This window comes from Cynocephalus volans, chromosome X, assembly GCF_027409185.1.
Source record: "Cynocephalus volans isolate mCynVol1 chromosome X, mCynVol1.pri, whole genome shotgun sequence".
NCBI lineage: Eukaryota > Metazoa > Chordata > Mammalia > Dermoptera > Cynocephalidae > Cynocephalus > Cynocephalus volans.
Window position 1 is genome coordinate 72,518,810 of NC_084478.1, and position 22,045 is coordinate 72,540,854.

The window sequence follows — 22,045 nt, forward strand, 5'->3', positions numbered from 1 at the left end:
GTTACACAGGCACTAACAGCGGGTTCCATTGCACACAGGCAGCTTCTGGGAAGGATTCAGCTCCGCCCCTTGTCTGGCCAGGAGCCCAGCAGGTGATGGCAAACAAGCTCCTGTGGAATTGTGGGTAGATACCGGTCTTGTAAACTAAGGCACTCCTAAGTCATCTCCTTGCTTAGTCTTTTCTCGTCCTTTGCCCAGGGTGCGCGCAACCCTGAAGCACTAGGACCCTGCGGAATCCAGGAAGCTATGGCACTTCTGTTTACACCCGGCCTCCGGTTGCTGCTCTTGCGGGCGGTAGGCTTTCTCATCGGCCTAATAGGACGAGCGGCTAGAGCTTTAGGAGGCCCAAAGTTTGGCTCCAGGACCACCCGGCCGGTGACCGAACCATTGCTCCTGCTTTCCGGGGTGCAGCTGGCCAAACTGATCCGACAAAGAAAGGTGAGGGTGCAACGCGGACTGATTCAGAAAAGGGTGGAGCGACAGGTTTTTTGTGGGCGACTCCAAGAAGCTTGTACTGGTGGTGGTGGTTGTGGTTAAATGATTGAGTTTGGTTGAAATCTATTTCCTTTCCATCCTCTGCTAGGGCGACATAGGAGAGGCATTCATTGGGGATGAAAGAAGACTTCTGGGAGTTGTAGTGTGCTTATTTATATACAGAGCATTTGCTGTGGCCATTGGTTGGACTATTTTGGCACCCTTCAAAGTCCCTCCTGTCTGTTTGTGCTGTTTGTGCGTAATAATTGTGCGCGGGTAAATCAAGCGCAGTTTTTAAACTGATTCCCAGCGATGGAAAGTCTCTCTTTCTCTCTCCCTCTGTCACCGGCCCCCAAATCTAGATCTACCTGCTGCTTTCCGTCCAAGGGATTTTTATTTATTTATTTATTTAAAAGAAAAGTAGTTTATGGTCTAGAAAAATAATAGCTGTGGTTGCCATATATTTAGTGCATAGTACATGTGAAATACCGTGCTGGGTACTTAAACATATTCTGTCTCACTGATGCAGTTATATAGGTAATATCCCCATTTTACACATGAGGAAACTTAGGTAAGATGATTTGCACAAATACACAAAAATTGTTGGAAAGAATTCAAAGATTTAAGCGGCTGAAACAATTGTTCTGTCTAGAGTGGTGCAGGCAGGAATATCCATCTCTTTGTCATATGAATGGTTGGTTTCCTAGACATCTTGGCCTATAATCTGGTATTCTTTCTTTATTCCTCTCTTGTTTTTTATCTCTCTGTTGTTTCATCTGTTTTTCCTCATTGTTTTATTTCCAGAATCTAGAATACTACTTGGCATTGCAGTAAATACTTTCTGAGTATCTGAGTATGCCTTCCTGAATGCATGAATGAATAATGCTTTTTTTCACACTCCTGGTTACCTTTCAGTGACTTGGCCTGCCTTTTTCCTGTACCCTCTCCCCATCCTCACTTCCTATGCATGTTTCTGCTAATAGGGAGAAAGTGGGATGTAATGGAAAGATAATAGATTTCAAATTTTGGCCTTTCTCTTCATAGCTGTGTGACGCTAGGGAAGGATTGCCATGGCAATCGCAGATAATGCATATCAAGCACCTGGCACATATTAGGCTGTGTAGTACAGTGATTAGAAGGATGTACTCTGGTTCAGAAATCCTAGCTTTCGTACTATTTAGCTGTGTGATCTTGAAAACATTGCTTAATCTTTTGTGCCTCTGCTATCCTGTGAGAAAAATGAACTTCGTAATAGAATCTACCTTATAGAGTTGTTGTGAGGATTAAATGAGTTCATATGTGTAAAGTGTGTAAAACACTACCTGGCATAATAGTCCTATATAAGTCTTAGCTGTTAGTACTATCATCAGGTTTTTGGTAATGATAGCCGTTGTTAACATGTTCATGTTTGCCTGTGAAAGATTATCTAAATATAGTTTGCATAAAAGTGTTTTGAAGGGGAGAAGTGCAGAGGATACAAAGTCTTATTTAGACTGATTTTTCTTTAGTTTCTCCAAGGTTCTTCTGCCTCCCACAATTGATATATATAACCTCTGCCATTAATTTTAATTATGTATTGTTTTATACTTCCTTTCTCTAGAGCAGTGCTTTTCAACTGGGGGCAGTTTTGGCACCCAGGGGACATGTGACAATGTCTTAGGACATTTTTGGTTGTAACAATTGGGTAAAAGTGCTACTTGGATCTAGTGGGTAGAGGCCAGGGAACCTGCTACACGTACTACAATGCACAGAACAGCCCTCTCCATAACAAAGAATTATCTGGTTTAAAATGTCAGTAGTGTCAAGGTTGAGAAATCCTGCTCTAGATAGAGCACTGAGTATTTGAGAAATCTGTTTTTTTCCAGTCTCATTGCTAAGGCCTAGAAGGAAGCCATTGAAAAATAAAATTGTGATTTGAGCTATTCCTTAGGTAAGACTGAGTCAGTCCCAGTTTAATTTTTGGTCAAGTCTAGGGCTCTAGATAGAATAATCACTGCTACCATTTATAGAGTGTCTACTGTATACTAGGAACTTCGCATATTTTTTCTCCAGTTCTCCTATTAAATGCAAGAAATTACTCGAAGATCAAGATGGAAGAGTAACTATAAGGGAATTGATACTATTGCCTATTTAAAGAATATTAACTCCAATAGGCTCTATGTATGTACTCAGTTCAGTGTTAGCCAAATGCATTTGGATGGATCTTTTGGTGGGTAAACCCTGTACACCAGGTGAAGGCAAATTCTGAAGTACTGATATCTTCAGTTTGCCTTAAGACTTTCTTCAGAAAAGTCAGATATTTTCCTGTCTCATTTCCCCCAACTTGCTATTAGGATAGCACCTGTGTTCCTTAGTCTTTATCGTATTGCTGCAGACCTGAAAAGGCATTTGTTACTAGTTTTCCTTAGTCACCGTTTTCCTTATCCCTCTGAAGGTGAAAGATTTGCATTTTATCTTCCTCATAAGGGTCAGGACTTGGGTAAGTGACTTACCCTCTATGAACAGCATGTGCTTCCTTACATGTAAAATGGGATAAAATAGTACCTACTTCATAAAGTTGTCAAAGTACTTAAATGGGATAGTACCTATATAACAGCACATACTAAATAAAAATTAACTAATATCATACGCTTTAGTCTTATCTTTCAGTAGGAAACAAGAAAATACAATCACGGATGCTAGTTTTTACTGGTGGATTTTTGTTGCATCTCTTGGCACTTGCCACCTTCCCTTGGTTTTATCAAACCCACTCTCATGAACAGTATTCACACAGATGCCTACAAATACACATGCATGCACACACACACTTATAACTTAATTTTTTTTTTAATTTCCATTTTATTTTTATTTTTTTTAAATTTTATTTTCTCGATCTACATTGTGGCTGATTATTGTTGCCCCTCACCAAAACCTCCCTCCCACCTCCCTCCCCCCCTCCCCCCACCGATGTCCCCTCTGTTTGCTTGTCGTGTCAACTTCTAGTAATTGTGGTTGTTATATCTTCTTCCTCCTCGTTTCATTTTGTGTGTGTGTGTGTGTGTGTGTGTGTGTGTGTGTGTGTGTGAATTTATATATTAATTTTTAGCTCCCACCCATAAGTGAGAACATGTGGTCTTTCTCTTTCTGTGCCTGACTTGTTTCACTTAATATAATTCTCTCAAGGTCCATCCATGTTGTTGCAAATGGCACTATTTCATTCGTTTCTATAGCTGAGTAGCATTCCATTGTGTAGATGTACCACATTTTCCGTATCCACTCATCTGATGATGGGCATTTGGGCTGGTTCCAACTCTTGGCTATTGTAAAGAGTGCTGCGATGAACGTTGGGGAACAGGTATACCTTCGACTTGATGATTTCCATTCCTCTGGGTATATTCCCAACAGTGGGATGGCTGGGTCGTATGGTAGATCTATCTGCAATTGTTTGAGGAACCTCCATACCATTTTCCATAGAGGCTGCATCATTTTGCAGTCCCACCAACAATGTATGAGAGTTCCTTTTTCTCTGCAGCCTCGCCAGCATTTATCGTTCATAGTCTTTTGGATTTTAGCCATCCTAACTGGGGTTAGATGGTATCTCAGTGTGGTTTTGATTTGCATTTCCCGGATGCTGAGTGATGTTGAGCATTTTTTCATATGTCTGTTGGCCATTTGTATATCTTCCTTAGAGAAATGCCTACTTAGTTCTTTTGCCCATTTTTTAATTGGGTTGCTTGTTTTCTTCTTGTAAAGTTGTTTGAGTTCCTTATATATTCTGGATATTAATCCTTTGTCAGATGTATATTTTGCAAATATTTTCTCCCACTCTGTTGGTTGTCTTTTAACTCTGTTAATTGTTTCTTCTGCTGTGCAGAAGCTTTTTAGTTTGATATAATCCCATTTGTTTATTTTTCCTTTGGTTGCCTGTGCTTTTGGGGTCGTATTCATGAAGTCTGTGCCCAGTCCTATTTCCTGAAGTGTTTCTCCTATGTTTTCTTTAAGAAGTTTTATTGTTTCAGGGTGTATATTTAAATCCTTACTCCATTTTGAGTTGATTTTAGTATACGGTGAGAGGTATGGATCTAGTTTCATTCTCCTGCATATGGATATCCAGTTATCCCAGCACCATTTGCTGAAGAGGCAGTCCCTTCCCCAGTGAATAGGCTTGGTGCCTTTGTCAAAGATCAGCTGGCAGTAAGTGTGTGGGTTGATTTCTGGATTCTCTATTCTATTCCATTGGTCAGTGTGTCTGTTTTTATGCCAGTACCATACTGTTTTGGTTATTATAGCTTTGTAGTATAGCTTAAAGTCAGGTAGTGTTATGCCTCCAGCTTTATTTTTTTTGCTCAGCATTGCTTTGGCTATGCGTGGTCTTTTATTGTTCCATTTAAATGTCTGGATAGTTTTTTCCATTTCTGAGAAAAATATCTTTGGAATTTTGATGGGGATTGCATTGAATTTGTATATCACTTTGGGTAGTATGGACATTTTCACTATGTTGATTCTTCCAATCCAAGAGCATGGGATATCTTTCCATCTTCTTGTATCCTCTCTAATTTCTCTCAGCAGGGGTTTGTAGTCCTCATTATAGAGATTTTTCACCTCCTTGGTTAACTCAATTCCTAAGTATTTTATTTTTTTGGTGGCTATTGTAAATGGGCAGGCTTTCTTGATTTCTCTTTCTGCATGTTCACTATTGGAGAAAAGAAATGCTACTGATTTTTGTGTGTTGATTTTGTATCCTGCTACTGTGCTGAAATCATTTATCAATTCCAAGAGTTTTTTTGTAGAGGTTTTAGGCTGTTCGATATATAGGATCATGTCTTCTGCAAACAGGGACAGTTTGACTTCATCTTTTCCAATCTGGATGCCCTTTATTTCCTTCTCTTCTCTGATTGCTCTGGCTAGTACTTCCAACACTATGTTGAATAGGAGTGTGAGAGTGGGCATCCTTGTCTAGTTCCTGTTCTTAAAGGAAAAGCTTTCATCTTTTCCCCATTCAGGATGATATTGGCAGTGGGTTTGGCATATATGGCTTTAATTATGTTGAGATACTTTCCCTCTATACCTAACTTATAGAGGGTCTTTGTCATGAATGAGTGCTGAACTTTATCAAATGCTTTTTCAGCATCAATAGAGATGATCATATGGTCCTTGTGTTTGAGTTTATTAATATGGTGTATCACATTTATTGATTTGTGTATGTTGAACCAACCTTGCATCCCTGGGATGAATCCCACTTGATCGTGATGAATAATTTTACGTATGTGTTGCTGTATTCTGTTTGCTAGTATTTTAGTGAGGATTTTTGCATCTATATTCATCAAGGATATCGGCCTGTAGTTTTCTTTTTTGGTTATATCTTTACCTGGTTTTGGTATCAGGATGATGTTTGCTTCATAGAATGAGTTTGGGAGATTTGCGTCCATTTCAATCTTTTGGAATAGTTTGTAAAGAATCGGTGTCAATTCCTCTTTGAATGTTTGGTAAAATTCTGCTGTGAATCCATCTGGTTCTGGGCTTTCCTTTGTTGGGAGCCTTCTGATAACAGCTTCAATCTCCTTTATTGTTATTGGTCTGTTCAAATTTTCTACGTCTTCACGGTTTAGTTTTGGGAGCTGTGTGTGTCCAGAAATTTATCCATTTCCTCCACATTTTCAAATTTGTTGGCGTATAGTTGTTTATAGTAGTCTCGAATGATTCCTTGTATTTCAGATGAATCAGTTGTAATATCGCCTTTTTCATTTCTAATTTTTGTTATTTTAGTCTTCTCTCTTGTTTTTTTTGTTAGCCATGCTAATGGTTTGTCAATTTTATTTATCTTTTCTAAAAACCAACTTTTTGATTCGTTGATCTTTTGAATTGTTTTTTGGTTTTCAATTTCATTCAGTTCTGCTCTGATATTAATGATTTCTTTTCGTCTGCTAACTTTAGGTTTGGATTGTTCTTGTTTTTCTAGTTCTTTAAGGTGAAGTGTTAGGTTGTTCACTTGCCATCTTTCTATTCTTCTGAAGTGAGCGTTTAATGCAATAAATTTCCCCCTCAATACTGCTTTTGCAGTATCCCACAGGTTTTGGTATGATGTATCATTGTTTTCATTAGTTTCAATAAATTTTTTGATTTCCTGCTTGATTTCTTCTTGGACCCATGTGTCATTAAGTAGAATGCTGTTTAATTTCCATGTGTTTCTATAGTTTCCAGAGTTTCGTTTGTTATTAATTTCTAGTTTTAATCCATTGTGGTCTGAGAAGATACATGGGATAATTCCAATTTTTTTGAATTTATTGAGACTTGATTTGTGACCTAATATGTGATCTATCCTGGAGAATGATCCATGTGCTGATGAGAAGAATGAATATTCTGAGGTCGTTGGGTGGAATGTTCTGTAGATATCTGCCAATTCCAATTGGTCTAGAGTCTTGTTTAGATCTTGTGTTTCTCTACTGATTCTTTGCCTAGATGATCTGTCTAATATTGACAGTGGGGCATTCAGGTCCCCGGCTATTATGGTATTAGTGTCTATTTCCTTCTTTAGGTCTAATAGAGTTTGTTTTATAAATCTGGCTGCTCCAACATTGGGTGCATACATATTTATGATTGTTATGTCTTCTTGATGGATCAGTCCTTTTATCATTAAGTAGTGTCCCTCATTGTCTCTTTTTATGGTTTTTAGTTTAAAGTCTATTTTGTCAGATACAAGAATAGCTACTCCAGCTCGTTTTTCTTTTCTGTTTGCATGGTAAATCTTTTTCCATCCTTTCACTCTTAGTCTGTGTGAATCTTTATGGGTGAGGTGGGTCTCTTGTAGGCAGCATATAGTTGGGTCCTGCTTTTTGATCCAGTCAGCCAGTCTGTGTCTTTTAATTGGGGAATTTAAGCCTTTTACATTAAGAGTTGTTATTGAAAGGTGTTGATTTATTCCTAGCATTTTATTGGTTGTTTGGTTGTCTTAGGTGTCTTTTGTTCCTTGCTTTCTGATTTACTGTTTGGTTTCTGTGTTTGTTGGTTCATTAGGTTGTAGACAGTGTTTTTGTTAGCTTGTTTTCTCTTCATGAATGCCATTTTTATTATACTAGCGGGTTTAGATTTTTCTTGGGTTTTTATGGCAGTGGTAGTTATTTTTCAGGAACCAACCCCAGTACTCCCTTGAGGATTTCTTGTAGGGGTGGTCGTGTGGTAGTGAACTCCCGCAGTTTTTGTTTGTCTGAGAAATATACTATTTGCCCCTCATTTCGGAAGGATAGCCTTGCAGGGTAGAGTATTCTTGGCTGGCAATCTTTGTCTTTTAGTATTTTGAAAATATCATCCCATACCTTTCTAGCTTTTAGGGTTTGTGATGAGAAGTCTGATGTCAACCTGATTGGGGCTCCCTTATATGACGCTTATTTGACGCTTCTCTCTTGCAGCTTTTAAGATTCTCTCTTTGTCTCTCAGTTTTGCCAATTTGACTATGACATGTCTTGGAGAAGGTCTTTTTGGGTTGAATACATTTGGAGATCGTTGAGCTTCCTGGATCTGAAGATCTGTGATTTTTCCTATACCTGGGAAGTTTTCTGCCACTATTTTGTTGAATATGTTTTCAATGGAATCTCCATTTTCCTCCCCTTCTGGAATACCCATGACTTGGATATTTGAGCGCTTAAGGTTGTCTGATATCTCTCTCAGATTTTCTTCAATATCCTTGATTCTTTTTTCTTTCTTTTTGGGTGCTTGTGTTATTTCAAACAGCCCACCTTCAAGTTCAGAGGTTCTCTCTTCAACTTCGACAAGCCTGCTTGTTTAACTCTCCGTTGTGTTTTTTATTTCGCTGAATAACTTCTTCAGTTCAGCAAGTTCTGCTACAATTTTTTTCAGAACATTGATTTCCTTGTACATTTCCTCTTTCAGATCCTGTATACTTTTCCTCATTTCATCATGATGTCTAGCTGAGTTTTCTTGTATCTCATTCAGTTTCCTTAGAATTATCACTCGAAATTCCTTGTCAGTTATTTCAAGGGCTTCTTGTTCTATAGGATCTAGAGTTTGAGATTTATTAACTTTTGGTGGTGTACTTTCTTGATTTTTTGTATTTCTGGTATCTTTTTTTTGGTGTTTATTCATTGTGGCAGGGGGTTTCACAGTCCACCGGTTTGAGACTAATGACTAACTAGGATGTTGCTGTGGTTGCCAATTTCGTATGGCTCCCTCCGTGACTGCTCAGTTGGCCTCTAGTGCCAAGATATATTTTGAATGAAAAAAAATGCAGAAAAATTTGTATAATATGCTATCATTTGTATGAAAATTAACGACTTTTGTCTGTCTTTTCTGTCTATCTTTCCATCTATCCATCTATCTATCTGTTGTCTAGCTATCTATTATCTGTCTATCATCTGTATATCTATATGTCTCTGGGAAGCACAAAAAATTCAAAACAGTAGTTGACTCTGGGGAGGGAAACTTGGAGGGAATGTTAGAAGACTGGGGTAGAAAGGACTTTTATTGTATGATCTCATTTACTTTTAGATTTTGAAACGTGCACTCATGTTACATATTTATAATACATATAATCAATACTTAATGAAAAAAATTAGAAAAAATAATTTTTACTTTTTAGATAACTAATAAAAATATCACTAGTTTCTCCTTTAGTCTGTTCCTACAAGGGAATATGGTGCAGCTATTATGTAAATAGTTCTGAATTATGTTAAATGGTTAAAAAAAAAAGGCACAGAACAATGAATGTAATATAATTTCTTTTGCATGAGGGAAGGGGAGTGCTAAAGAGAGAAAAGAAAGGAGAAGGGAGAGAGGGTGGGGGGAGGCGGAAAGGAAAACCTTTCACATTTCATTTGTATTATTCTGTAGTGAATGAATTCTCTAATCATGTACACATTCTTCATTTCTCTTATGACAGCAGGGTTCATTTGAAAAAAGCAAGCAGAAATATCCAGGCTCAGCCATGTCACCTTGGTTAAGTCACTTAACCTAAGTGAGCCTCAATGGCTTCATCTGTGAAATGGGGACAATATTATATGTGTTGCTAGGAGGATTTAATAAATAAAAAGAATATTCTTAGTCTGTCCGGTGAGCTCAGTTGGTTAGAGCACAGCTGTGTAACACCGAGGTCAAGTGTCCAGTTCCCTGTACTGGCCAGCTGCCAAAAAAAAAAAAAAATTTCTTGATGGAATAAAAGTTCTCTGTCTATGCGTATTTTAGCATGTTGGCTATATTAGTAAATTATTGGATATATCTTTATTTTTGACTGTGTTATCTGTCAGTTTCTGAGAGAGCTATATTATCTATTACTATACTTGTATTTCTGTTCATGTTCTATTAGTATTCCTAGGAGTTTATGCTTTATGTATTTCCTGATTTTTTATTACAAAAAGTATATGACTGTTATAGCATCCTCATGGGTTGTACCATTCATGTTTTAGTTTTGAAATTCACTTTATTTTCTTTAATGTTAGTGGTACCATTCCTGCTTTCTTATTGTTTGTATAGTATATCTTTACCTAACCTTTTGTTTTCAATCTTCATGGTCTCTTTATTCCAGGTGTTTCTTAAAAACAACATATAGAAGAACTTTGGGGTTTTTATAATAACAAAATTTAATGTTCTTTGCTGTTTGACAGAAGAATTTAGTCCTTCACACTCCGGTGTAATTGATTTAACTCTTTCCATTTGATACAGTGTTTATAATTTATCACAATTGCTTTCTCTTTCCCTTTTCTTATTCTTTTTTGTTCTTTAATTTTTTTAAATTTACTTTTCTCTGTTTGGGGGTTCTACTTTGTTTTGTAATTTTCTAATGCTTGTTGTTTCATGTCTAAGAATTATCATTAAAAGTACAATTACATGTAATTATTAATTAGTAGTCTTACAACACCCCAGAATGTTTTACTTGTATTATACCTCCTCACATGTCTGATTTAAGACCCTTGGCGAAGGGATGCCAAATTTAGCTAATAAAAATACAATGCACCTGGTATAAATTTGAATTTCAGTTAAACAACATAGAGTTTTTAGTATAATTATTCCCATGCAATAATCGGGACATACTAAAAATCACTGGCTATTCATCTGAAATTAAAATTTAACTTGATGTCCTGTATTTTATCTGGAAATCCTACCTTAACGTGCTTTTATGTCTCCACTCCCCCAACTCCTGGATTTTGCAGAGATGATGTATAATGTTAAGTTTTAGGGTATTACTATAAAAATTGTATTTATTACTATACTAGTTATTTACTAGAACAATTTATTTGTTAGTTGAGTATATATACATAATATCTAACTCCAATTTCTGTTTACTTAGAGTGGAGTTTATGCCTTTTATCTGTACTCATTGTTTGGAATATATTCCTGACTTCTTAGCTTCAAAGTAGACATCTTTTACCCCCTCAGCCTCATTTATTTCCTCACGGGGGATTGCACTGAATAATTCACTGAAGATGTCTCTAATAAAAAGTGATTAATGCACATAGGGAGCTTTCAATAAATACTCATTGGTTAGATGAATTGTTCAATGCCCAAATTATTGTATTTTGCAGGTGAAATGTACTGATGTTGTTCAGGCTTATATCAACAGAATCAAGGATGTGAATCCAATGATCAATGGAATTGTCAAGTACAGGTGAGCAGTTTCATGCTCTCGAGGAGTTTTTTCTGATGGTTTTTGTTCTAAGGTGCCATGCTACCTCAGTATATTTCCTGGATTTCTCTTACTCTATGTCCTTTCTTTGATTTCTCACTGGGACCTGCCCTGACTTCTAATTCATAACTTTCTGCCCTTTGTTGAGCTTTTATGTTATGTGTCTCCCCCTCACCCCGGTGACTGTAAGATCCTTGATGGCAAAGACTAAATTTCATTGGTTTTGCATATCAAACATCCAGAACAAGGCCTGAAACTTGATAGGCATCATTAAATGCTTATTGGGTTAATCAATATTTGGTAGTGACTCCAACAGGAGAACTGCCCCCCGCACATACTTTCCAATGTAGATTTAGTATAGTAGGTGATATTTTATATAGGTATCATATGTGTGACTTCCGTATGTCAGTTGCTAAGTAAACCCTTCCAGGCAGCCGTGAGGTATTAGAGGGCCAAAACTTGGATTAGTTTTTCTGTGATGTTCTACCCAGTGACTAGCACAATTCATAGCATATCATGACACAGGTTGGCATTTTGCATATCTCAATCATTAACCAAATTTTGGAATTTTCTTGTTTGCACATCAATTCAGTTGTTGTTAATTAATATACTTATTAAAATTGAATCGCTTATTTTAACTTAAACCAATCATTTTAAATGAAACTTTATATCACTACAAACATTGAAAACTAATATCACTTAATACAGGCAGTGTTATTAGTCAGGGTTCTCCAGAGAGACAGAATCAATAGAATATGTTACAAATATATGAGAGGGATTTATTAGGGGAATTAGCTCACGTGATTATGAAAAGTCCTACAGTAGGCCATCTGCAAACTGGATGCTGGTAGCATGGCTCAGTCCAATACTGAAGGCCTCAAAACCAGGGAAGCCGATGGTGTCCCTGTAAGTCCTGGAACCCAAAAGCTGAAGAGTCTCGAGCTCTGATGTCCATGGATAGGAAAAAAGAGTATATCCCAGCTCCAGCAGATATATATAGAGAGATTCACCTTTTTTCTCTGTCTTTTGTTCTCTTCCGGCCCTCAGCAGATTAGATGGTTCCTGCCCACATGACAGTTGGTCTTTTCCACCCAGTCCACTCAGGTTCTCATACTAATCTCTGCTTGGAAACACCCTCATGAACACATCTAAAAAGATAGCTTTATCAGGTTTCTTGGCATTCCTTAATCGAGTTGACACCTAGAATTAACTTTCATAGACAGTTATTGTTAATGTAAATAAAATGAAACATAACCAGTGCAAGGTCACTGAGGAAAGAGATGCTAGCTGGGCAAAGGATGGAAAAAAGGATTTTATTAGCAAGGGGCAAGCAGACTTGCCAGGCTGAGCCGAAAAATGGCATCAGCACTGAGAGGCAGTTGGGTGTCTTCTTTTAGAGGGTTAAGATTAACATCTGGCCTAACTGAGGGAAATGTTTACAATGTTCTACTTCTGGTACAGCCTGCTCAGCCTGCTCATAGGAACAGAGACTTAGACAATCAGAAACTTAGAGAAATGAAACTTAGGGAAATGAAACTGAAGGACAGGGACTTTCTAAAAGTCAGGCTCTCAGTTCCAGGGACCCAACATTCCTCCCTTTTTTTGTTTTTGTTGTGGGAGGGAGTGATGATTCTCCTCTCTTCTTGTAACTACTTTCTGCTGTACAGGGGCATCATGATTATGGGGGGGGTAGGGGGAAGTGAGTAGGGTCTTGGTAGGTTTTTGAGGTACTGATAGTCCCATTGCAGAAGAAGCATCTTATGTACCATGTGGTTAGTGAATGCCTGTAGCTGGTCCTGGACAAAGTTTGAAAGAAGCTTAAATAAACATGAGCCAAGAGCTAAAATAACAAAAAGGGCAAGTAAGGGGGTAAGAAATGGAAGAATCCATTGCATGAACAAAGAAGCAAAGAGAGATGTATTTGTTCTGTCCAGGAGGCAGGTTGCCCTATCCTTCAGTCGTGCTGTCCCATCCCAGACCAAACCAGACTTATTGGTATAGAAACAGCATTCCTCCTGGAGGAGAGCACAAGTCCCCACTCCAAGCTGCTGTGGGGAGGTCCAACTCTGTGGATTTTTAGGACTACTGCTGCCGGGGAGTCATCTTGATCTTGGAGATTATCTAGTTGATCCAAAATTTCTTTTGGGCTTTTGGTTAGCTCCTGCTCATGAGTCATTGTCTGCATGGTCATGCAGAGGAACCAGGAGAATTGTTACAGAAGTATAGGACCTATGGATAGCAGAAGAAAATTATTACAAAGGGAATTAGGATGGGGAGCAAAATGGGTAATAGCTATTTGCCCTTAGACCATTCAATTGGCAGAGTTTTTAGGTTCGTAGCCTTTTCAGGAATATTTTGGACATTTTCTTGGACTTTGCCAGACTAGTTAATGTAGAAACAACAGCTTTCTTTAAGGCACAAGCATGTGCTCCCTTCTGCAGCAGTAAATAGGTCTAAGGTCCTCCTATTCTATAGGACCACCTCTGCCAGTGAGTCTAGCTGATGTAGGATTTTTAGAGTATCTCTAGTTGTTTGTAATATCTCATCTATCTGTTGGGACAGTCTGTGTTGTAGCCCAATTGATACTCCACCTGTGATGGCCCCAGAGGTTCCTGTTAGTCATGCTAGGAAAAGGCCTAGTGGTACTAAGGGAGCAGCTCTTTTATGGAGTTTACTTCAAGCCCTCGTGGGAAAGGGGAGGCTTGTATTATCCCAAGCTATGGTGATGTCAGGAGTGATATAGCCCAGTGAACATGTGCCCACCTAACTGGGAGGATTTGATGTCCACAAATCCAAAAAAAACTCCCAGTGTTGGTGGCAAGTAGGCACCAATATTTGTTGAGATGAATTATTGGGGATTTGTTTCCTGGGAGGCATGGGGATCTTGTGTTGCCATTCTCTCTTTGGGTCTGTTTGTTGAATAAGGAGTTCCACCTTTGTTAAATTTAGTGTCTAGGATACGAAAACCTTGGGCTGCAAAGGAAGCCACCAGAAGAGGTTCAATAGCAGTAAAAAGTGGAAGTAAAAAGGGATCCTTTAAAAATCATAGTATCTAAGGGTGAGTAATTTTTTACTTCCAGCCATTGGGTTATTTGAGTTGGCAAGAAGTTCCTGAAGTCCACTTGTAGGTAGCAGTCCCAAAGAAAAGATAGAAGTGCGCCCTTGGAGGCTGTGACTCTGGATGTGTTTGTAAGGAGAGATAGATTTAAATCATAGAAATCCCCTGGAGCTGACATAGGCATCAGCCAGGAGTGGCTCATGACTGGGCATATGCTGGCTGGAGTAGTTAGGCTTCTGTGGTTCTGGATTTTGACTCCTCCATGGGTTCTTTAGGTATCCTCATCAGCCTTTTTTTAACCCTGGGGTCAGTCTTGATGATGGTTGTGGTGAGGGCCTCTGAGCCCAGGCAGTGTGCAGCAGGGGCCAGTGGTGGCTCCAAGGGGTTGATATCCTTGTGCCATCACCATCTTGATGTGGAACTGTTGTAGACTGGAAGATACAAGCTTTACTAACAAATTAAAAGGCAGGGCTAGAATCTAATAACAGGTGTACTAATTGTTTCCTTCTGAAACATAATTTTTTCTCTCCAAGTTTTCCAATTTTACGAAAGATATTTATGACAAGAGTAATTTATTTGCAAATTAAGTTTAGTTTTTGGTCAGTTTATTTGTATAAAGTGCAGCAAGAATAATAGTTTATCATATAAGCTCTTTTTGAGTTGGCTTTGCTGAGATTTTTACAAGGAATCTCAGGTAAGACCTTTAAAAGCCTCTCAGGTCTTAGGAAGCCAAGCCAAGGATTTGACTTACTCTGTGATTACCTGTACAGGTTGGGTTGTGTGAATTCCTCTCTTCTGGAAGTCCTGGCCTGTCAGAAAGTTACATTCTTTACTTATCGCAAGGCCAGGAACCTTTTAATCATGTAGACAAGGTATCGGGCCAGTCTTTCCAAAGGGCTTTTTATTGGCCCCATGAAAAGGTAAACCTCATTTCCTTAAGGCAATTTGGTCATATCTGAAAATGTGGCATTCCAGTCAAAGCCTTGGTAAAATAACCAGTATGTACAATTGTGTCCTGTTACAAGAACAGATTCTTATTGAACTTATGCAAATAACTATATTGCCATATAATAACAATACTCATGAATAGTTTTAAAATCCGGAGGGATCAGGTAGAGAGAAAAGTAAATGTCTCAATTTTTGCTCATAAATGTGTACTTCAACAAGCTGTTATACCTTAAATTTTCTTAAATCTCAAAAACAAAATATTAAAAGAACCAGCAATGTTTCAAAATAAATAAATTGTAAAAAACCCATAATTTTTTATCAGTTAACTTGGTTTTATGTAATTATCTTTTGTTCTTTCGACCTTGTTTAGCAATTTTATAAACCCATCAGTTTTTTTTCATTAGAATTTTGGAAATTTAGTCCAGGAGTCAGGAACTTGTATCTGTTAGCTTTTTCATGAATTTTTTTTGAACCCAAGATTATGACTGATAGCATTTATATCAATACATAGATTTTTAAGAACCTTACACAATTTTGGAATACATATTAATAACATCTCAGTATAACACAAAGGAGGTCAAGCATTATTTCTTCTTTTGACAATGCTTCCCATATAGTTTAATTTATCAAATAAGCCAATTGATTCTGATACATCTCTTTCATATATATCCTTTGAGAAGCTGCAGGGCCCTTGGAACCTCTCAAAGTCAGTTCAAGTTAAAAGTCTGAGCTTTCAGAATTTGGTTTTGGAAAGTTTGTCGAATAACAAAGGCTGAAAACACCTAGTTAAATAAGATCACAAATCACTATAAAATAAAACCAAGGTGACAAAGGATTTCAAAGGCAGAGAGCACAAGAAATTGTCTTGATAAAACATGGAATAAGTTTCCTAGGCGAGTTATCTAAAAGATAAAAAACCTCTTACAATTTTTTATTAAGAACAGTTAAGTGTTTTCGGGAAATCTGGTTGTTCCAATGTAGGAGAGCAAACTCTAACCTTGCATCAGAGTATTTTTGATATTAATAGTTAATTTTTAGAAAAATTTATACATAATTTGGCTTTAATTTTAGCCAATTTTTCTAATTCCTTTTATAAATTTACCCTCTATTAACCATTATCATGATTTACTCAGACTTTGTTTTTTTCCCCTATACTCCTAATTCCTAAATAGCCAGTCATTTTACTGTAGAACAGAAATACACTGTACCAGATGCTTTCTCACTCAGAAATTATTTTCTTTTCTTTTTAGCCTTTCTAACCACAACTACATCTTCTATACATATCCATAGGTTTTTTCCATGTCTCTTCTTCTCTTACATACTTATTTTTATCAATGTTAAGCTGGCTTCATTTGTCTAAGAATTGTATTCAAAATTATCTTTTTGGTTTTGGCTGAGTTACAACTTTAACCTTAAAAGCCTTTAGCAAAGTCAGATGTACTCCTGTTTGATTAGTAAACCCAGGCAAATATGTAAACTGATAATTCTGAAAACTATTTTTTTATTGGTTATGACTATTCATGAGATACAAAGCTGATTGTCACCCTTCATGCCTAAGACGTGAAGGCCAGATCCATACTGAAAACATTTTTCATAGCAATATGATTTTAAACCTTTTACCCCCCCCCACACTTTTTTTTTCTTTAGCAGTCTTCTGCTTTAATATTGGCAGAACTCTGTGCATAGATACATTTTGTCCAGAGATGTAACCAATTTCTGGTTTTTTTGATCAATTTCTGTTTCTCAAACTTGCCTAGAGAAACTCAGTGAGAAAACTTTTTGGTCACCAGGTTTTAAATGACCAAAAGGCACAAACATTGTTGCTCAAACACAGGCATACAGACCTTTCCCAATCATACAAAATGTTGGCTTTTTTATCTTTGAGTCATTTCTCACACCCAAATGGTACTTTTTAAACAAATAAAGTGTAAAAGAGTGTTACAGAGAGAGAAGATGCTTGAAAAGGGAACAACAGAAAAACAAGGAAGAATGCGAAGCACATGATGTTCAGCTTAACTAGGGAGTGAAGCATGTGGCGAAGGAACACAGAAAGGAGAGGGTTGCCTTTGATGCCTCCATTAGTTTGGCTGCTGTAGTTACTCCTTTTAAACCATTAGGCTATGTCTTAGCTACTGAGTTCCTTTGCAGGCTATAAGTTGAAACTGTTTTAGTCACTGAAGTAAATATTGCACATTCCGCCTTTAGTTCAGAATGTTACACATACAATGTTGCTAAATAAGCCCTGTGGTTTCTAAACAAACCCTGCCAGAGACTGGCTCCTTTTGACCATTTTTTTCCTTTGCCAGTAAGACTGTGTAATGGGAGAATGTAACCTAATTTGCTGTATATTCTTTGTCTATCCTAGTAGCCTGATGCAAAATAGCACAGTTTGTGATCCAGTGACAGAGTGATCAGTTCTGTCATGGGCTACGTGGCATTACCCCAAGACAGAGAGTGGTACTGCGTGATTGGCAAAGGGAGGGTCTAGAATGGAGAGTAAAGAAAGGCTAGACATAGGGAATTTTTAACTATTTTCTATTTCGATGACAAAAGTTGTCAAAATCTGGGAGGGTATTAAAATCGAAAGTGCCATTTTTGGGCCACTGGAGAGCCATTGTCTAATTTGTATTGTGGCCAAACAGAATTGCAGTAAAAGACAAGTTTTTTTTTTTTTTTTTGGCTGTGTGTGTCTGCCTTGAGACCCAAGGGGTCAAGACTTTTAAGTAGGCATCCCAAACGGGTGGTCTTTTGGCTGGGGCGGGGTGGGGGGGGGTGACTGATTATTCCCCCTTAAATGAGCTTTGAAAGGGTGAGGGTGAGAGAGTGTCCTCTATCTCACTGTCAATTTCCAGAGAGAAATATAGGATGCTGTCCCAAGAGGGTGTTCCTAGTTGCAGAAGGTCCAGGGCTGCAGCTGAGGGGATCTCTGACCTAGCACTAGTATTTCAAGGCCCAGGAGTGGCAGAGAGTCCTGAAGACATGGGAAGCTCTCAGTTTACTCACCCTTGTCCGAGCTTCTACAAAAAATTTTGTGGGATTGATGGAGAAAGTCCTTGGGAGAGCCCTTCTTGGCAGGTTCAGGAGGAAGAGTCAGAGGGTGGATCAAAGCCCCAAGAAGGAACTGGCAAGGGAATCCTGCCTGAGAGGTCCAGCCATGATAATCTTGGCTGTAGTCTACCGAGGCGGACCAGGGAGGGTGCTAGATGCTGACGGTCATTTCTCTCCAGGGCCCGTCTTGGTTAGGCTCAGAGAGGGAAGGAAGGGGGGGGGGGGCGCTTGGGAAGGACGATCCAACCACCCCTGAGAGCCTCCTCTCCGATTTTGGCACCAAAATGTAAGGTTGCCAAGGAAGGATATACTAGCCAGGCAAAGGACGGAAAAAAAAAAATCTCATTAGCAAGCGGCAAACGGACCTGCTGGGCTGAGCTGAAAAATGGCGTCAGCACCAAGAGGCAGTTCGGTGTCTTCTTTTAGAGGGTTAAGATTAACATCTGGCCTAACTGAGGGAAACAGTTACAATGTTCTGCTCTGGGTACAGCCTGCTTAGCCTACTCATGAGAACAGAGACTTAGAGAAACAGAAACTTAGAGAAACGGAACTTAGAGAAATGAAACTGAAGGACAGGGACTTTCTAAAAGTCAGGCTCTCAGTTCCAGGGACCTAACAACGAGCATTATGAAATTATAAAAATTTAAAACATTTTTATGAAATATAAGTACTGTATTAAATGGGTTTGTATCATGCTAGTTACTATATACATGTTTTCTCACTTAATCATCTCAACAACTTTCAAAAGAAAGTACTATAATTCCTGTGTTAGAGATGTGAAAATACCCAGAGCAGTTTCTTGCCCAGCGTTACACAGCTAGTATTTAATGAAGCCATGATTAAAGCATACAGACATCTGATCCCAAATCTTACAAAAACAGAAGCACAGGGAGGTTTATGTTCTAGGGAGTCCTTCTCTCTTTCCATTTTTTCTGTGGACCAACTTTTATCTGAAATATAATTTGAAGGTACTTTTGTGGACAGAGTGAGTATATTTTTAAATATTTGAAAGAGAGAGAAATTAGGTTATTTAGAGTTTTCTGTTTCCATTTAAAAAGGAGTGTAAATCCTGAGTTGGGGAGTTTTTTTGTTGCAGAGCTTGTTTCTGTGTGTGAGGATACAAATAAAGATCTGAGAGAAAATTAAGTTGTCCTTGTTGAAAACAGTGGGTTTGGGATACAAACAGGAGAGTGGAGAGGCTGCTTGTGAGTGAATTGGGGGAGCATGGCAGGGCAGTGGCTGTCATGGGATAGAGGATATGGAGAAAGAGAAGACACAGCTGCTTCTAGGACAGAGACCTTAGGTAAAATACAAAGATGTTCAAAAATAATTTTATGAAGTTTATTCATGCTATGTGTGGCATAAGTGCTTTTTTCCTCCGTCCCTTAAAAGGCCCCCAAATGGCCTTTTTGTCCTATTAATAATGTTTCTATTTTGCTTGAAATTTAAAATATTGATAATAAAAAGAAAAATATGTGGAAAGCACCTAGTACAAAACCTTACATCAATCACTCACTGTTAGCTATTTTATTGTTGCAGTTGTTATTACAACAGGAGCTCAATAAATGGAGCTATCCTCATGAGCATGCACAGTTCTACTGTACAGTTATCCCTATTTACTTGGTTCTTACCTGAATCTCACGGCAGTTCAGTGATTAAAATCACACAGCTAGGGAAGAGTAAAAGGAAATATGAACTCTAATTCTGCTTGCTCCTAGCTTTTTCTTTCTACTTTTGATTAACTGTTGAGAAAATATTCACTACATTATTACTACTTTCCTCCCAAACCTGTTCTTCTACCCAGGCACACAAGCAAGACACCTGGGTGTAACCCTGGCCTCCACCTTTTTCTTTCCTTTTCCAAATCTATCTTCTAACTCTGATTACTCAACAAGTTTTACTGGTTCTTCTTCCTTATTTCCCATCATTCCAACCTTCTCTGTTCTTTCATATCCTGTTCTTCTAGCCATACAGAACTTTCATTTTCCCTGATCCATTATGCTCTCTCTTTCACCATAGCTTTACTTATGCTGTTCCTTCTGCCTGGAACACCCTCCCTTTCCCCACCTCTTCTTTCTTTGTCTGACTTAATTTTTTAGGACTCAGATAGGTATCAATTCCACTTTATCTAATCGTCTCAGCCTGTGTGATATATCTACCTCTGAGCTTCCAGAGCACATTGTGCTCTTGTCACTGTTGAATCACTCAGGTTTTAGAAACCACTGTATTTTAACAAAGAATTTAATGTAGGGAATTAGTGAAACAGGTGTTTCAGGACTGAAAAAATAAAAATATAACACCAGAGTAACGCAGAGATGTTGACTGCAGGAAAAAGCTATCACCCCTAATCCAAGGTAACAAAGGTATTATCTGAGCCTAGAAACTCAAATAAAATGCCTGCAGAACTGGGACCCAGACATCTGTGAAGAGAGTACTGCCTGGCTGCTGCTGGTAGAAGCTTTAAGAAGGGACCTCGAGTAACCGTGATTCAAACTTTTAAGGAGCTGTTATCAACTGACTGATGTTAGTGCTGCTGATGGGGTGCAATGAGATTGGTTCTAGAATGTGGAAAGAAATAGAAAGCTGGAACCCCCAATTTGCTTGGACAAAAGGCTGTTGTTGGCACAATGTTGTCAGGAACAACAGGCAAAATGGAAAAAACAGATTGTTTTACCTCTTTCCTTGCCTTCCAGTCTCTCTAGCACTTTTTATTTTGAAGGATCTTAGCAAAGAAAAAATTAGGTTTCTTAGTCCCACTGTAAAATGGGATATAAAATGCTTGGTTCAGGGCTGAGAGATAACAGTATAATAACTGGTTCAACTTTGCATTGTCTTTGTGATTTTGATTATCTCACCCACCAGATTGTGAACTCCTCAGTGGCAGGGACCATATCTTATTCATATTGGTATCCTCAGTGTCTAGCACATGTTCTGACATATAGTATTTTTTTTATAGATGATGAATTAATGTGTCTGATCTTAGACTGTTTATTTTTGAGCCCCAAATGAGACTTCCTCTTATGATCTCCAATCTGTTGGCTTTTCATGTCTTCCTGGATTATGACTTATAGTTCACTGTTTCTCTTTCTTTCCTAGAAAATATAGATTTGCTGCTCATTTTAGGCCTCACTCCCTAGAGCATCTATAGTTATGCATTCCTGGTAATAGTTATATTCCTTCCAAATGTTGAACATTGAAAATGGTCAAGGCCAGCTTGCTGGGAGTCTTAGAGTCCAGAGATGACAAGGCACAATACAATTATAGAATTACACAGATCCGTGATGGAATTCTTCCTCTGTTAGTTATGGTATAACCATAGGCATGTTTCTGAACCTTTCCAAGTCTTTGCTTCATTCTTTCTAAAATGAGAAAATAATATGGACCCTCTAGATTTATAATTTTACAAAATTAAATGTCTATAAACTCTCATTCCTTTATCTCACAAATGTTTGTTGAATCCCTCCTATGTGTCTGGCACTGTGCTAGGTGTTGGATACAAAGATGAACAAAACACAGTCCCTGACCTTTTTCAGCTCCCAGTCTAGTGGCTGAAACATACAAATAACCATTGTTTACAGCACAGTGGAATTAGGACTCCGATAGGAGAAGAAGAGAATACTGGCAAGCACAGAGAAGGTGTACCTATTTGAGACTGGAGAGGTGTTAAGGAAGGCTTTCTAGAGGAGATGATATAAAAGCAGAACTCTATGGAATGAATTACTTAACCAGATGGGAGAGGTGGCTGTGTAGCTTCTTACCAGAGCATGGGGGATAGAATTTTTCTCTCCTACCTCCTGCTCTGCTTAGCTCCCTGGGTAAGGGCAGGATTTTGGGATATATGGATTTTCAAAAAGACCTCTTAGACCTCAGTAAATTCTTTCACTCATCCCATGCTGGCCAGCCTA

The 22,045-nt window shown here is 38.2% G+C and overlaps 1 protein-coding gene across 1 annotated transcript in view; it reads left to right on the forward strand.

Moving 5' to 3' along the window:
* Positions 1–219: 219 nt before the first annotated feature.
* Positions 220–22,045, forward strand: part of FAAH2 (fatty acid amide hydrolase 2) — a 243,379-nt gene continuing 221,553 nt past the window's right edge. The window contains exons 1-2 of the mRNA XM_063084219.1: positions 220–438; positions 10,986–11,068. Of these exons, the coding sequence (XP_062940289.1) occupies positions 247–438; positions 10,986–11,068 (275 nt within the window). The 5' untranslated portion in view covers positions 220–246. The remainder of the gene's footprint in view (positions 439–10,985; positions 11,069–22,045) is intronic.